The sequence below is a fragment of the Balaenoptera physalus genome (assembly GCF_965194825.1).
Source record: "Balaenoptera physalus genome assembly, chromosome: 1".
Lineage (NCBI taxonomy): Eukaryota > Metazoa > Chordata > Mammalia > Artiodactyla > Balaenopteridae > Balaenoptera > Balaenoptera physalus.
The window spans coordinates 157,112,278-157,130,668 of NC_138882.1; the positions used below are offsets into that span (position 1 = coordinate 157,112,278).

Sequence of the window (18,391 nt, forward strand, 5' to 3'; positions counted from 1 at the left end):
ATCAAGTATAATCAATACTTGTATAATCAGTTATACAAGTATAATCAATTCCCTGAGGCCTAGATCCCACCCAGGCCCAGAACAGATCCCTGTGTCTGGCTACCAAGTTTCTGGAAGGCAAAGTGTACTCCCATGGTGGGTAAACTGTTTTAGTGGAAGTTGCATTTGATATCTTACCTGCCTCCCTCTTGCTGAAATTCCAGCCTGTTTTATATCAATGCAAATCAAGCATGTTCTAACTAGAAGGGTTCACAACAGTCATCTGGTTTAAACCCCTCAATTTACAGTGAGGGTCTCTAGAGGGAAGGCATTTTCCTAGGTCCCACAGCAAACCAGAGACTAGGGTTAGAAACCAGGTGTCTGGACTCCCAGCCTACGACTGCCTCCATTCAGCTTTCATTTTGATGCTGAGTACATCATTCTCTCCTCTCTCCCCAAAGGAAAGGCACGGATTTCACCTTGGCCCTCCACCTCTCCTGGGCCCCGCACTGTCCTGGCCCCTTGGGGCTTCTGAGACTCATCTTTTTCACTCCCCTGGATCTGAGCGTTTAAGAAGAGAACACAAGAGTCACCAGGAACTGAACCCCACCAGGCCTTCCCCTCCAGAAGAGGACCAATGGGGTGGGAAACCTCCCCACACAGCCCACCCAAGGACCAGAGCTTTGGAGGGCAGGGTGTGCACCAGGGGCTGGCTTCCACACCGTGAACTGGTGTGAATCCTCCCCTGACCCACTCTGAGATCTTAGGCAAGTCATACTCTGTCCCCATTCTGTTTCCTCACTGTAAATGAGGACAGTGCCCTGCCAGGTGAGGGGAACTAAGTGAATGCGCTTTGAGGACCACAAGGGTTGACTTCCTGGGCAGAGCTTTTCCAAAAGAAACCTCAGCTCTGCTTCTTGATGAACCATCCTTCTTTCTCCAGCTAAGGGCCCAAGCCTCCCATGATTCCAGTCCTGGTCCATATCCTTCCCTTTCTCCAGTGGAAACAGGAAGGCAAGGGCCAGGGCCTCCATCCCTAGGAATCCCCAAGAATTCCTATCCTTGCCCAAATGTCACCTCCTCAGAGAAGTCTTCCCAATGTCCCTATCTAAAATAGCATCTTCCTTCCTGCTCTGTCCTCTTCTGAGTTCTTTTTTTTTTAATGGCGCTTATTACTATCTGAAATTATATTGGGCATTTATTTGTTTACTTGTTTATCATCTGTTTCCTACACTAAATGATAAATAAGGATCTGTTATTCACCACCATATCTGAAGAGTTAGACAGATAATAATGCTCAAAAAGCATTTCTTGAACCAAAGAATGAATGAATGGAATCAGTACAAAACTTCAGTGCTGGTCCAGTGGGGGGAATCACGTCTAAGAAACCAGTTTGTGAAGTGAAGAAAATAATATGCAGAAAGCCCAACCTGAACAGCACACCCACACTGGCCCCTCTCTCCTCTGGCCTCTGGTTGCACTTAGAGCCTGAACCCCTCGCCCAATACTGATGTACAAATGGCTGAGCCAGTGCCTTCATTGTTGATGTCATGGAATGGGTAAACTCTGTAGATGTAAGTCTAGTCTCTCTCCCAAGCTCACTGAGAGCATATTCATCTTTGTGTCCCTCAGAGTGTCTAAACAGTGCCATTTGGGTGACCGTCCCTCAATGAGTTAATGACTGAGCAAATAAGTGAATGAGTCAAATAAATGGGTGGATGAATAGGTGAATGATGGATGGCTATTAGAGTGGTGGTGGATGGATGGAGAGATGAAGAAATAGAAAAAAGGAGGGAAGAGTGGATATATTGATTGATGGATGGATGATAAGTGGAGAACAGGTGAATGAATAGATGAATGGTGAAGAAACAGATGGATGAATGTATGGTTAATGGATGATGGTGGGAATGGGTGGATGGATGGATGGATGGATGATGGATAAGTTAGTAGACAAATTTGACTTACTGTGTCTCAGAATCTCCAAAGTCATGGAACAGAGGAAGCAGATTTGCTTGTGGACCTATAGGAAAGAGTTCAGATCCCTAAATCAAAGCTACAGAAAAACAGGTTTCAGCTCATTCGGAGGTAGAATCTTCCTGTCCTAGAGATGTGCAAATAGAAAACAGGCACCCCACCCCCATCAGGGGGCTGGGGCAGGCAAGAATCTAGATCCTAATTGGGAGGTTGGGCTAGTGACTCCCTCCTTCACATGGAAAAATGATATGATTCTAGAGAAATCAGAAGTGAACTCCTCCATCATCCAGATTTGGTGAAGGCTGGGCCCTCACTCTCTAACCCGAACCTTGGGGATTCTCTATCTTGATACCTCTCCTAGGGCTGAGGACAGAGTCAATAACAGCTGGGCTAACTGGGCACTTATAAGGCACACTCCTAACAACACCCATGAGGTTGGAGTTGCTTCTCACCCCACATCTGTCTGCTTTTTCCACTTGTCTTGGCTGGCTTATAGGCAAGAATACTAAAGTCTCAGAATCTTAAAAAACAGAGACCAACTGTGTAGCCTTGAACAAGTTATTATCCTCTCTGATCTTCAGTGGTATCATGTGTCAAACAGAGATAACAATGTCTTCCTACAGAGTTGCTGGGAAAATTAAATGAAAGAATTACATAATGTGCAGTGCTAGGCACACTGAAAGCCCTTGATAAATAATACTGGAACTGGTATTGGTTTTCGCATTGATGTCAGTATTCAAATCCACATCTACATTTGTACTCGTATTTATGAGAAATATTATCATAGTATATCATAGTATTACATGTATTATTTACTATTGCCATAGACTCATAAATCTAGGACCACAGATTCATAGATTGAAATAACAGATTATCAGAATCCGACCATCTCAGAAGTTTAGAACTTTAGAATTACTAAACCTCAGAGCCATGGACAATGCATTTAAGCAACTCTCAGAAAAGGCAGGACCCGGGACTTCCCTGGTGGCACAGTGGTTAAGAATCTGCCTGCCAATGCAGGGGACACGGGTTCGAGCCCTGGTCCAGGAAGATCCCACATGCCGCAGAGCAACTAAGCCCGTGTGCCACAACTACTGAGCCTGCGCTCTAGAGCCCACGAGCCACAACTACTGAAGCCTGCACGCCTAGAGCCCGTGCTTCACAAGAGAAGCCATCGCAATGAGAAGCCCGTGCAACTGCAACGAAGAGTAGCCCCTGCTCGCCACAACTAGAGAAAGCCCGCACGCAGCAACGAAGACCCAACGCAGCCAAAAATAAATAAATAAATAAGAAAAGGCAGGACCTCTGAGGTCACGAGACCAGCCACCCCAACCAGCCTCTACCCAGGGCAGATGTCTCTCTCTGGTGTCCAACCCACATCTCCAAGTCAAAACACCTTCTGAGCCTACCTTGGGGTGCCTGGCTGGACTCCTTGGCCCTGTACTCCTATTCTTGGACAACTCAGAATCCCAGGAATTTGCGGCCACAGTAGTGGGGGCCTGAGATTGGGCCCGGGGGATGATGAAATATGGAAGCTCCCAGAGTTGGGCCTGGTGGGGAAGGCCACATTTTCTGTGTCATGTTCTATTGCACGCCAATCAATTACAGTGCGCCCTATATAAACACATCACGAGGGCTTTGACAGGGGGCCGGGGTGAAGTTGGGTGTCAGGGTAAAACAGGGGATAATAAAATCACTGGAGATTTATTTCTCTAAATTGGAAACTTCATGCTTACACCTGACTAAATCATCAGGCTGAAATTGGAGCCGACTCCCACGGAAAACACATGTAACCTTATCCCATCTTTGTTTAACGGCGACCCATCAAGCTGCCTGATGGATTCTGCAGATGCGGCCAGCGTCCTTCTCTGGCTCCTTGAATTCTGGGGGTCTCCATCAGACCTGTCTTCACTGTGCCCACCCTGCTCTTGTTGCTCTTCCAGGGCTGGCCTCTCCTACAGGCGGGTGTCCATGTGGGTCTTCTTTGCTCCCATGTCTGCGAGTACCCCATCTGTGTACCTAAGATCCCTCTACCTAAGACCCTCCTTTTCCGTGAAGCCATTCTCCCTGAGAAGAGAAGCAATGTTGAATAATAGGAGAGGCAGCTGTGACATCAAGGAAAGTGCTCTAGGCTAGAAGTTGTTCAAATTATGGTTCTATGATAAAATCCCTTTATCTGTCGGGGTCCAATGACATTGCTCCTTCCTTTTATCCTGTCCCTTCTCTCACAGAACTTTTAGGAGGATTTGATGAGCTAATGTGTTAAAAGTGCTGTATGATTTACAAACTGAACGGTCTGTATTAGTATCTAATTTTCCATGTAACTCACAAAGCACTGCACTTGGTACCAGGAGGCTGTGAGTCACCCTGCCACTGTGTTAAAGAGTTTCCCCTTTACCAGGAGCGACCAGTCTGGGCTGGGACAAAGAATCGAGAGGGTATCAGTAAGCACCCTCTGTGTGCTGGACCCTGGGTTAGTGCCACTCATACAGTATTTCACATGATTCCCACATCCTAGATCAGAGTTATACCCACTCCAAAGATGATGAAAATCAGGAATCAGAGGGGCTAGCTACCTTCCCAAACTTTACTGTCTCAGCTGAGACAGTAACCACTATGTCAGTCTAGGTTCGCCTGACTCCAGAGCTCAGCAAAATGTATGACAAGTGCTCTGCGAGCCCCGAGGGAGAAAAGATGGGCAGTGTGTTTCAGGGCTCAGTATGGACCCTCCCCCTCTCCCAGCCCCTCCCTTCAAGTCCATAAATTCTTCCACACACAGACACACTCACCGGAGTGCACACCGCAGGTGGTCAGTGGCGGGGAGGCTGAGGGCTGAGGCTCCCTGCTCAGAACGGGACTCCAGGCTCACACCTCCACCATGGCCCTTTTGGTGGAGCTGGGGAGGTGGGGGGCAGGAGGAGCCCCTGTGTGTCATTTTCGGCAGCAGTCAGCAGAGCCTTGCAAAGTGCAAGATGGCTTTTTTAGCCCAGCATAAGGATCTAGTTAAAAACCAATAAATCAGCAGTGAAGTGTGCATAGCAGCTTCTCCGTAAGATCAACATGGCTTGCTCCTCTGCAGGGAGCCCTCTGACCGCCAGGACTGAAGCCTGGGCCTCAGGCAGAGCCCTCCTTCGTCCCACAGGGATCTTTGGGGAGAGGGGTCTCCACTCTCCCCTGAGAAGAGGAGAGCCAGGCAACCTGGGTCCTGCCTGGGAGGCGCCTACACTTGAGACATCCCCTTTCTAGACGCAGAGATCAAGAAAGTGATCAAGAAAGTGATCAGAGCCGGCCCCAGACAGCCCTCCGCCTCCTCCACACGGCTCCCGCCCTGACACAGAAAATCGAATTATGAGATGAATGGGCTGGGGAGTGGATGAGAAGGGCGAGCCCCAGGGCGTCTCCCCAGCGCAAAATACAGAAAGCCATCTGCAGGGAGGGGCTCGCGACCCCTCGGGAAGCCGTGCCTGGGAAGCCACCCCAGCGACCTCCGCGAGGATGGGCGCCCCGGCCTCCCCGCGCCCAGGCCAGCCCCAGGCGGGGCGTGGGGATTGCGGGAGGCCCCAGATCGCCCTCAGGACGGTATTTAATATCTGTAAAACTGCCACTCGGGCAGCCAAGGTAAACAGCGTCCCTGGCAGTTCAAAGGTGAGCGAGTTTGAATGTTTCCCCTTTGCCTGAAAGGAATCCGTGCCGGGCCTGTGGCAGCGGGCCCCCGGGAGGCCCGGCCCCCCGCGCCGCCAGCCCACGGCATCTGTGCACACAGAGGCGGCGTCTCCCACGCAAATACTCAAAATTTCTCATTAAAACTTACGACTGTGTCAACAGCGCGGGCTGGGCCCCTAATCTGGAAAAGACATTTCGCCACCCCGCCAGCCGGCCAGCCGCCCGTCCCACGCCCGGAGCCCGAGCCCGGCCGCAGCCCGCTCCGCTCATCTCTCCGCCGTCCCCCCCCCCACCCCGCCCCGGCCGAGAGCGCTGCCCACGGGGACCCCGCGCCCAGGCTTCCAGCCCAGGGGATAGCGCTGGCCCCGACGCTTCCGCCTGGTTTGGGCTCGGAAAGAGCTTTCTCCCAGCGGGGGTTCGCTTTGGAGTCAGTTAAATAACGCAGCCCCCAGCTGCACCCCGCACCGCATCTCCCCAGACCTGTTCCCAGGGGGTCCCTCCGGCTTCTGCCGGGAATATTTAGCTCAGCCCCCGCCCCATGCCACGGAAGAGCTGGCACACCTGAGATGTGAACTCAGGGACCTCAAGGCCCTCGGCCAGGGAGGTGGGAAGCCCCTGGGCAGGGGTGCAGGATAAGGAAGGATGAACTCCAGTCTCGGTGGGTCTAGACGTACCGACTCCAGTGCAAGAGGGAAATCAGAGAAACACTTGGGAGTAGAAAGAGTCCACCCTGGGTTCAAATCCCAGCTCTGACACTTGGGATACCTCCCTTTCCTCTGCTATGAAATGCGGTCAATAATAGAAAGTTAATACCTGTTCCCACATACTCCAGCTCCTGGCACAGCTAAGCACTCCACACACAGTAGTTATTCATTCAGGTAACCTATGTGTGTTAAGGCCCTCCTATGTACAGTCATGAACAAAACAGCTGACAGCCTGGGGAAAACGGGCAAGCAGTTGGAACAAAAGAGCCTGAGTGTTATGAAAGGGGGCATAGAAAATGCCAAGTGGGTGCCCAAGGCAGGGGTCCCAGAGAAAAGGATAGATACACTGTGACTGAAAGGTGAGGAGTGGCAAAGGCAGCAGTGGAAGATATTCTAGAAGAAACAGCCTGTACAAAGGCCAGGAGGCAAGAGACAGCATATGATCACTGGTGAAGGCACCGAGACAGAAATGAGGCTGATGGAGAGGGGCTGGGGGAGTGTGATACACAGTGTACAACTTTCAGTGAGCACTTTTAGATTTGATTCTTTGTTGTGTGTGTGTCTGTGCCTGTGCGTGCGTGTGCACGCGCACCTGCTTATACACATGTGAGTATACACCTAAGGTATGTGAGTTTAAATATGCCTCCAAATGTGCACCATGCATGTGCTTGTTTCAAATGTGTATGTCCTCTTGGATGTGTGTGTGTGTGTGTAAATGGGTAAGCATTTAGATGTGAATATGAGTGTATTTGTGGGTGTACCTATACCTGCGACTATACGTCCATGCTTGTGAGTCTGAATAAGGACGTGTATATCCATGTTTGCACAAGCATCTGTACCTCTTGATGTGTGTCTTTAACAAATACTGATTCCCCACTTCCCACACCACCTTCTCTGGTGTCCGTATGGGGGAGCTGGGTGGGCTGGGTCCTGAACACACACACTCTTACCTTCCACGAGGGCACACATTCCCCCAGAGAGGCCATTCGACAACTGGTACTCATTGGCCTGATGGACCCACTTCCTTTTGAGGCAATGCAGACATTCTGTTTGCTCCACTTCGGGGAAACAAGAAAAAAAAAAGCATCTTAAGATTTCCCTCCAGAAAACTGAAATCCAAGCACCCACCTCCCACCCCAGCATCCTACCTAAGTCAAGGTTTGTGGAGACAGTGCCGTGTGGAGAGCAGGAATAACTCCTCAGCATTGGGAGTGGGAAACTCAGCCTCAAGCCATCTCAGCCGCTCTGCTGATGTGCTGTGTCCTGGAACAAGTCACTCTGGCTCTCTGAGCTGGTGAAAATGAAGACCATGTTTCCTGACTCCTTCGTCTTGGGCTGAAATAGAACACAAACAGGGATGTGGCAGCATGATGGCCGTGCCTCCAAATTTGTCACTGGACTGGGCTAGCCACCTTTAAAAGAAAGAAGGAAGGAAGGAAGGAAAGAAAGGAAGGAAGGAAGGGAGAGAGAGAGAGAGAGAGAAAGAAAGAAAGGAAAGAAAGAAAGAAAAGAAAGGAAGAAAGGAAGGAAGGAAGGAAGGCAGGAAGGAAGGAAGGAAGGAAGGAAGGGAGCAAGCCTCCGAAAAGCCTCATGAAGTCCAAAGGGTCTGATGCACATTTTGCTTCCAAAGGGGCAAGAATTTTGCCTTGTCACGTGTGTATTCCCCTCCTAGAACAGTACCGGGCACATAGTGGGCACTCACCACATATTTTTTGAATTGATAAATGTGTTCATTGAGCTATTTGCTCATTCATTCACTCAGCTAAGAATTCCTGGCCCTCGTTCCATAGCAGGACTTACCTGTCCCCAATCAAAGAAGGAACTCTCTTGCATAGGCTTCACTAAAATTCCAGGAAAATCGGTACCACTTTAAATCCGTGGCTGCCCACCTCCATCAGGCCTCAGAGCTGTTGCTCTGCTCCTTCTACTCCTCCCTGTGGCTGTTCAAATCTTCCCCCTTCTCCTCAGAACCTCTAACCTTCTTCCTTCCCCTGACCTTTTAACAGGTGACCTTCACGGAGAAAACAAAAGCCATCAACTTTTAGCCACAAATCCTGTATCTTTCCCTGTGCCTCCTCCAACTTTCATCTCCTTTTCTCCTATTGGAATGACAGATGGGGTCCCTCCCCAGAGGAAGCCCAGCCCCCGCCTCTGGATCCCAGCACTCACCACCAGAGAGGTCACCCCCTCCACCCACCCCAGTCTCTCCTCGTACCTTCCACCTCAGGGTTTCTCAAACTGACCGTGGTGAACCATTCAAGGATCACAAATTCAATTTGGGGTGCTGTGACCAGCAGTTTAAAAAAAGTAAAATAGGAGAGGAAATATCAGCCTGTCACACTCAGTAAAGGTGAGTACATGTCATGAAACCTTGTTTCTGGTGTGTATCTGTGTGCAGGCGTCCTGGGTCTAGAAGATGATGTAGGTCTGACCCGGTTGCAGTCGGGAAAGAGTGAAAGGCATCCTTCTGCCTCTCTTTTTCTACTTCCTCCTTCCCTTCAGCGGTTAAACATCCTTTAAAATCTCAGAAACAGTCTCTCCTTTAAGCCCACATTTTCCTCCAATGACTGCACCCCTTCTGCCAAACCACCCCCCCAGATCTCTTCACAACCAACCTTCTCTAGAGAGTTGTCTACACTCAGTATCTACACACCCTCACCTCCCATTCTTCGGCAAATCAGCATACCCCCCGCCCCCAGAACCAACGTGAGCCCATTGCTCAATCCAATGAAGGCTCTGCCTGCGGGGCTCTCGGGGCACTGACTGTTTCCTTGGCTCCCACGACCTCCCCTTGTCTGGTTTTTCTCCTACCTGTGTGGCCTACCGTCTCCCCTGTGGGCTCCTCTGCTCCTACCCAGCCCTTGCTGTTGGCGTTCCTGGGGTCTCACTCCTAGACCCTCTTCTCTTTTCATTCTCCCCTCAGTAATAGTTTCAAGGTCCAAAGGCTAAGGATGCCCAACTTGATCTCCACATCCAAGCTCTCTTCCCAGACCCCAGGCTCACAGCTACCTTCTGGCATCTCTGCTGGGTGCCACACAGGCCCCTCCTACTCAGCACACCCAAGGGAACCCAGCTTCTTCCTGCACCTTCTCTGAGGTTCCTTGCCTTTGTGGCAGCACCTCCGCCCACCACATCACCCAAACCGGAAAGCTGGCCTCATTCTGGACTCCCCCATGGCCCAGCTGTCCTATCACTACGTCTCAGTAGTATCCTTTCACTCCTCTCCACCAGCCACCACTCTCAGAGTCAGAGCTGTCATCATTCTGTCTGAATTACTTCCAGAGTCTTCTAAGTAAGGGGTCTCCAAGCCATCTTTCTATTAGGACCATGTTGCTCTCTGCTTTAAATCTTCCAGTATCTCTTCTCAGCTGCTGGACCAAAGCCCAGGCTCCTCATACACACTTGGAAAGATGTGTCCACACTGACCCTCCATCTTCAGCCCTCTCATTTTATATTCTCACCCTTACTGGTGCTCCTTGGGCTGGGGGGCCTGTGACTGGCTGGGCCCTCAACTTGCTCGGCCTCCCTAGATCCCCTCACTCTCAGGTTCCTCTGGCCAAAGCTAGGCTGACCCAGAGCACCCCAAGCTCACGTTCAAAGACTTGGGCCGGGCCCAGCTGCTTGGCCCCATAAATGAGGATTAGGCGACCCCCTTTGAGGCTGGCGGGTGGGCTGTGAGAAGAGTTGGTTTGGTGTAGATTTTATGGCAGGATCACATTTCGTCATCAGACCCCCCTCTGAAGCTGGCCAAGGGCAGGTCAGGCGCAGGGGAGTGGGAACTTGAGCCGCCCCATCAGCCCAGAGCACAGAACTGCTGGCACAGGAGGGAGCCATGGCTGGAATCAGGAGCCCGAGTTCCAGCCTCCCCTTGCCGCCCCCCCCCGCCCCCCACTGTGTGAACTTGGGCACATCCTTCCAATCTCTGGTCAGCGGTCTGTAAAGTGGGGGCCCTAGACTAGTGGGCACTCAAGCCGATTCCATTTCCAGGTCCCCAGGCCCCCGCCCCGTCTAAGCCGCAACAAAAGCATCACCTTCCCCAGAAGGTTTCAGAGCTATTACGTGCTTACAAACTCATGGATTAGGGTTGCCAGATAAAAAAGAGAATATTCAGTTAAACTCGAATTTCAGATAAACAACAAATAATATTCTGTATAGGTATATCCCAAATATTGCATGGACATATTTATATTAAAAACCATTCATTGTTTATCTGAAATGTAATTTAACTGGGTACCCTCTACTCTTATTTGCTAAATCTGGCACCCCTACCTCGGATGCACTGAGGTTTAAGGGCCATGGCCTCATGGTCCATCTAACCAAAACAAGTTAGGTTTTGACAGGTTAAGTGGTCTTGGGAAAATCATCAAGTTGGGTAGAGATCTGTGGTCAAGAGCCAGTAGGGGTTTTGTGGAAGGGTGCTCCAGGCAAAGGGAACAGCATAGGCAGAGGCCTAGAGGTTGGATGGTATTGGGCATGTTCCAGGAAAGGCTAATAGGAGACAGAGGTGTGGGATGCAGGCTGTAAGAGGCAGAGATGCATGGAAAGATCAGCTGGAGTCAGATCACACCACATCCGATCTGTGCTGCTGCTGATGTCGGGGGTGGGGGTCTGGTGGAGGTCTGAGCTGAAGCAGGATCACAGCCAGACACTGGGGTACAGGGAGCAGAATCCAGCCACCTGGAGATTAGGGGAAGGAAAACTGGCATGGCCTAGGAGGAGGGACCTCCAGGATCCAGCCAGAGAATTTGGGCTCAAATCTCTTCTATGTACAAAATAAATAATAAAAGCAGTCAGTAAATGGTAGCTGTTCAGTTGTCATTATTATCAGGTGTTTAGTATATGCTGTGGTTTGGAACAAGCCGACCTCACCACCAGACTGTCCCCATGGCACCAAGGCCATTTCTTACCCACTGGGAGCCCAGATGATAGAACAATGGCAGCTGGAAGATTCCATACTCTACCCAGCTATGCCACCCCTCTCTCTCTCCTTTGTCCAATATCAGTGAGAGGTAAGCCATCAGGGAGACTATTATGGATGCAAGGTTGTTTCAGGGACCCAATGAAAATTATCCAAGGAAAGGAGCTGCTTTATTAGAGACCCTACAAGGTCTACTTACATGAATCTCTCATGCCATTTTCACAGCAACACTAGGAAGTATTTCAGCCCCATTTTAGAGATGTGAAAACCAAGGTCCAGAGACAGATACTCTCTTGCCCAGGGTTCTTAACTAACAGTAGGCAAAGGCTGGGTTTAAAACTCAAAAGCTCTTTCCTTTACATAAGACTGAGCCTGTGGATCAAAACAACAAAACCTGAAGCCAGTGCCCATGTCAGCCTGTGCAGGCACCCTCACCCCTAATGGGCCCATCCAGCTCAACAGACACCAAACCTCCCACCACCTGGTCCGTGAGGCCTTGAAACCTATCTTGCCTCCAGGTCACACACAGGCTGCTTTCCTTGGTGCTATGAAAAGCCTGGAGAATTCAAAAACCTTGAATCCAGTCTAGAGTCCCCAGTTCTTGGTTACATGGTTTCAACTTTCTGAGCTTGCACTTTTTCATCTGGAAAAAGGGGTTAACAATGCCTTCCTCCCAGGAGTGTTGTGAAGATCGAACGTGATAACATATAGGAAAGTGCTTTCAAAACTGGAAAGCATGGTGCAGACTTGTTTCATTGCCCAAATCACAGACAAGCAACATCATCCTACAGACTGAAGTGCTTTTTCTAGTTCAAATCTCCCAGATTCACGAGGAGTCCTTTGCTCTAACAAACAAGTCTAGCTCAGGGCTGATTTGTAAGACAGGGGTGATTGATGACACTTCATTTATTTATTTTCAAACATTTGCTAATCTCTCCTTCTCAGGCCCTATACTGGGCAGTGGTGAATAGAGACATAGTCCTGGCTCTTAGGCAGGTGGTCAGTGGGAGAGAAAGAGACAGACAATAATGCTACAGTTATAACCAGTGACAAAGTATAAGCAAGTATAAAAACATTATAAAGAAGTGAGGTGAACTTGTCTGAGAATTGGAGAAGGCTGTCAAGTAAGACCTCTGTGATGGGGATATTTGCACAGGGTCTTAAATAATGTATTTGTGCCTTCATTCAACAAATATTTTCAAATCTCTTCTAAAGTATTGGGCTACATCAGTGAACCAAATAAATAGTCCCTGCCTTGAAGGAGCTTAGCAGAGAAGACAGATAATAAAAAGATGAATAAATAAATTATAACATAAAATCATACCCTATATATTATATGTATGTAATATGTAACTATATTGCAATATAGCAGGTGTTATGAAAAAAATATTTCAGGGTAAGGGATAATGACTGGTAGGGGTGAATTGGATTATATAGATTGATCATGAAAAGACTCTGAGAAACTGACAGTTGAGCACAGACCTAGTGGAGAGAGAGCATGGACACTGAATGATAATGAAAATAAAACATAAAATTTGTAGAATGTAGCTAAATCAGTGCTTAGAGAAAATTTTATAACTTTAAATGTTATTATTTGAAAAGAAGAATGATTTAAAATCAGTGATCTAAGTTTTCATCTTGAGAATCTAGAAAAAGAATAGAAAAGTAAGTAGAGGAAAGAAATATTATAGATAAGAATGGAATACATTGAAATAGAAAACAAACAATAAAGAAAAAACAATGAAATAAAAATCTTGCTCTTTGAAGGGATTAATAAAATTGACGAGCTCCTAGCTAGACTGATCAAGAAGAAGATACAAATTGCCGATATCAGAAATAAAAAGGCTTCCCTGGTGGTGCAGTGGTTAAGAATCTGCCTGCCAATGCAAGGGACACAGGTTCATGCCCTGGCCCGGGAAGATCCCACATGCTGTGGAGCAACTAAGCCCGTGTGCCACAACTACTGAGCCTGAGCTCTAGAGCCCGCAAGCCACAACTACTGAGCCCATGTGCCACAACTACTGAAGCCTGTGCGCCTAGAGCCCATGCTCCACAACAAGAGAAGCCACGAAAATGAGAAGCCCACGCACCGCAACGAAGAGTAGCCCCCGCTCACCGCAACTAGAGAAAGCCCACGCACAGCAACAAAGACCCAACACAGCCAAAAATAAATAAATAAATAAATTTTTTTTAAAAAAAAAAAGACATCACTATAGATCCTACAGACATTAAAATGATATAAGGGAATATTACGAACAACTTAATGCTAATTAATCCAACAACTTAGATGAAATGAACAAATTCCTTAAAAGACACAAATTGCCAGTACTAACATGAGAAGTAGAAAATCTTAATACAGCCTTATGTCTTTAAAGAAACTGAACTCATAATTCTTTTTAAATTCCCACGAATGAAGCTTCAGATGTTTCCAATGGTGAATGCTCCTAAGTGTTTAATGAATAAATAATACAAAACTGTTCCAGAAAATGTAGGAGGGAACTCCTCCAACTCATTATATGAGATAAGTGTAATCCTGATACCAAAACCAGACAAGGACATTATAAGAAAAGAAATTATAGATCAATATGCTTCACAAAAATCCTTAACAAATTATTTTCAAATCAAATTATCAAATTCATATATATATATGGCAAGTTGACAGATATAATTCTCCACATTAACACAATAAAGCAGAAAATCATATCAGTAAATGCTGGAAAACCATTTGATGAGATTCAATACCCATTCATAATAAAAACTCTCAGAAATCTAGGAATAAAAGAAAACTTTCTCAATCTGATAAAAAGACATTTGTGAAAAATCTACAACTAACATCATACTTAATAATGAAATATTAAATCCTTTTCCCCCTTGAGATCAAGAACAAGGCAAGGATGCCACTCGCAGCATTTCTCTTCAACGTTGTACTAGTGATCTCAGTCAGTGCAATAAGGCAAGAAAAAGAAACAAAAGGCATAAATATTGCAAAGGCAGAAGTATAATTTTCTATATTCACAGATGACATAACTGTGAACATCAAAAATCCTAAAAACTCTATAAAAAATGTATTAGAACTAATACATTACTTTAGCAAGAATGCAAGATACAAGGTAAATATTAAAAAATCAATTTTATATGATATATATGCAATGAACCATTAGAAAATGAAAAAATTTTAAATTACATTTAAAATAACATCAAAAACAAAAACTTAGAGGTAAATTTAGCAAAATATGTGCAAGACCTCTACACAGAAAACTAAAAAACATTGCTGAAAGAAATTAAAGAAGTCCTAAATAAATGGAGAGGTACACCATTTTCATGGATTGGTCTGCTTACTATTGTTAAGCTGTTTCCCACATAAACTGATATATTCAATACAACCCCAATCAAAATCACAACAGCTTATTTGAATAATTTTTATGGAAAAACAAATAACCTAGAATAGCCAAAACAATCTTGTAAAAGAAGAACAGAGTTAGAAGATTTAAGACTGCTTGATTTCAAAGGTCACCAAAAAGCTACAGTAATCAAGAAAAGTTGGAACTGGCATAAGGATAGACAAATAGACTGATGGAACAGCATAGAATCTGGGATAGATCCATACGTACATCAATTGATTTTTGATCAAGTCAATTCAATAGGGAAAAGAAAGTCTCGTCAACAAATAGTCTTAGAACAACTGGATATCCATACGGGAAAAACTGAACTTCAACCACTACCTAACCTCATACCAATTAAAAAAAAAAAATTCAAAATTGATTCTAGACTTAAATTTAAAAGCTTAAACTACAAAACTTCTAGAAGAAAACATGGACTATAATTGTGACTTTGGACTAGGTAAAAATTTCTTAGGACACAAAAAGCACCAACCATAAAGTAAAAAATTGACAAATTGGACTTTTGTCCACCAAAGATATTATTAAGAAACTCAGTATAGCTTGCCTATTACTTGTATTCAGAATATATAAGAAATTCTTAATAATAAAATGACAAACCAATAAAAACTGGGCATACACTGAAGAGTCACTTCACAAAGAAAGATATACAAATAGCCAATAAGTGCATAAAAAAGTACTCAATATCCTTAATAATGTGTAAATGCAAGCTAAAATTATAAAGTGTTACAAGTACACACCCCATAGAATGGCTAAAATGAAAACAGATTGACAATAGCAAGTGTTGACAGAAGCAGCCAAAATGCTCATATATTGCTGGAGGGACTGTAAAATGGTACAACCATGTTGGAAAACTCTTTGGCAGTTTCATGTAAAGTTAAAAATGTATCTACTCTATGACCCAGCAAATCAACCCTTAGGTATTTACCCAAGAAAAAGGAAGACATATGCCCATTTCTCTTATACAAAAGATGTTTATAGCAGTTTTATTCATAATGGCTTCAAACTATAGTCAACCCAAACAAATGAATAAACAAAAAGTGGTATCTCCATAAAATGAAATACAACTCAGCAATCACAAAGAACAAACCACTGGGAATTCCCTGGCGATCCAGTGGTTAGGACTCTGACTCTCACTGCCGAGGGCCCGAGGTTCAATCCCTGCTAGAGGGGGAATTAAATCCCACAAGCCAAGCAGTGTGGCCGAAAAAAAAAAAGAACAAACCACTAATCCACCAACAACATGAATGAAGCTCAAAAGCATTATGCTGAGCAAGAGAAGCCAGACATAAAAGAATACATACTGTTTGACTCCATTTATATGAAGTTCAGACAAAAACTCATCAATAGTGTTAAAATTGAGAAAATTGGTTGCCTCTGGGTAGTGGAATTGATTGGGAACTGTCCTGAGGGAGCTTTCTGGGGTGATGAAAATGTTCTATGTGCGATTTGGGTGGTGGTCACATGGGTATGTGCATACTCATCCAATCACACTTAAGATCTGTACGTTTCACTGTGTCTTAAATCAGCTTTAATTTTAAAAGTTGTAAAACTTGTGATGAGATCCATGAAAGGGGGGCAAAGGGAGTACCAAAGAAGTCTAGGGAAAGGTGTGACCAGGGGAGGCTTCAAGGAGGAGGTGGCATTTGCACTGAGCGTTGAAGAATCTGAATAGGAGTACTGCGAGAACCAGACGAGATGCCAGATATGAAGGAACTTAGGGAATTGCTAAATATAAAGGATTGCTCAGCTCAACCACTGATGCCTCTCAACCACTGACGCCTCTTCCGAACAAAAGAAGAAAGACCAGAATAAGCATTTGGGGTGGGGGTTTCCACATGGAGCTCTGAGTTGCTGAAGAGAGATTGATCAGGGCCAGGTCCTGGAGACTGGGTATGTGTACTCCTGGGGGTGTGCAGCAATGTGCCAGGGGTAGACTCGGCACCTAGTCAATTGCTGGGCACATGGAAAGTACTCGATAAATGTTTTTCAAATGAATGAAATATAAATAAAGGCACTGCTGACAGATCTGAGCTTGAACAATGGCTTGGAGCCCCAGAGAGGACCCAGGGCTGGCTCTGGTTCACCCTGCAGAGAAGCCAAGCACAGTCCTGGAGTGCTGAACTTGGACACATTCTATCACGCAGCTCAAGCCGCCCTGGGGGCGCCATATAACTTTATTGTAAGCTCGTGCAATAACACAGGCAAATGGAATAACAATGTAAAGTTGGCTTTAATTAAAATGAAGGGTGTTTGCCTCTCCCTCCTTTTCCTACTAAGCCAGGGCAGCCTGCTGAGCCGTGCAGAGCAATAAGAGGAATGTTTCCAAAGCGGGAGGCAGCCCCCACCACCCCCCTTACGAGGTTCACCAATATTCGAGTGGCCCTTCCCCCTCCCCAGACCCCACCACTCTCCCTTCTTACATGATCTGCATGGCAGAAGGGCGTGAAGAAGGAGAACAGGAGAGACGATGCCTTTCTAAGGGCATCAGGAAGGGAGAGAGAATGCTGTTAAGCAGTGTGGGGAAGGAAATCTCGTCCACTTAGCCATTCTACAAATGTCTCAGGCACTACCATGTGCTAGACCTTGTGCTGGGTGCTGGGGCCATCCTCAAAGGACTCACTGTCTGGTCGGAACTCATCAGTGCAGAAGAGGTATCCACCCAGAAACACATGAACAAGCCACGAATCCAGGGATTCGGTTCTGACATGTGTCCTGACATCTGGAGAATAAAGTCGATGCTAAGAATCTGCTAACTGGGGAGAAGGACCTCATGCAAAAGGACCAGCAGAGATGGCACAGTGCTAGGCACACTGAATACCTCCTACCCTGTGCTCTAGCCTGTGCTGTGCTGGTGAATGTTAACCACATGAAGTTGCTGTTTCTAGGGAAAAGGGAGTCCCGATTTGTAGCCTTTGCCAATTTCCATGGTGTAAATTCTCCCACAGTGGTGAATTTCTAGTTACCAATGTTATATTAACCAGCTTGTAAAATTCCCAACAAGTTAACAATCAGCTAGTATAGGTCAGTTCCAACACGCCACTCATCCTACCTGTCTGCAGTGCTCTGGGCTGGCGAGGGGAATTCTGAACACTAGCATCTCAGCCCAGGGTTTGCATTCAACCGACATTTTTTTTTAAATTTATTTATTTTATTTATTTATTTTTGGCTGCATTGGGTCTTTGCTGCTGTGCGCGGGCTTTCTCTAGTTGCAGCGAGCGGGGGCTACTGTTCGTTGCGGTGCGCGGGCTTCCCATTGCGGTGGCTTCTCTTGTTGCGGAGCATGGGCTCTAGGCATGCGGGCTCAGTAGTTGTGGCTCTCGAGCACAGGCTCGGTAGCTGTGACACACGGGCTTAGTTGCTCCGTGGCATGTGGGATCTTCCTGGACCAGGACTCGAACCCGTGTCCCCTGCATTGGCAGGAGGATTCTTAACCACTGTGCCACCAGGAAAGCCCTCAACTGACATTTAAAGAGTATCTTCTCTGTGCTAGGCCTTGGGCCAAGAGGTCTCGGACCTTTAATAATAATATAATAATAATTCTAGCTAGCACCTATTAAGAGTTTACTATATGTCAGGTTCTCTTCTAAGAGCTTTTTCACAAATCAGTGCATTTAATCCTCACCACAACCCTATGAAGTAGATATTAGTATTATCCCCATTTTGCAGATGAAAACACTGAGGCTCAGAGAGAGCAAGTTACCTGCCTGAGATCACATAGCTAGTAAGAAGCAGTAGCAAATAGCTGTCATCGC

The 18,391-nt window shown here is 46.4% G+C and overlaps 1 protein-coding gene across 6 annotated transcripts in view; it reads right to left on the minus strand.

The window, feature by feature from the left end:
- LOC309646906 (uncharacterized protein) overlaps positions 1 to 18,391 on the minus strand; it is a 231,055-nt gene that overhangs the window by 168,231 nt on the left and 44,433 nt on the right. For all 6 annotated transcript variants that reach the window (XR_014255639.1, XR_014255640.1, XR_014255641.1 and 3 more), the window contains 2 exons: positions 7,469 to 7,655; positions 7,271 to 7,378 (listed from right to left, as the gene is read on the minus strand). Coding sequence is in view for 2 of the 6 variants with exons in the window: in XM_082433747.1 (XP_082289873.1) it covers positions 7,271 to 7,378; positions 7,469 to 7,526 (166 nt within the window). In the remaining 4 variants the exon portion in view is untranslated. The remainder of the gene's footprint in view (positions 1 to 7,270; positions 7,379 to 7,468; positions 7,656 to 18,391) is intronic.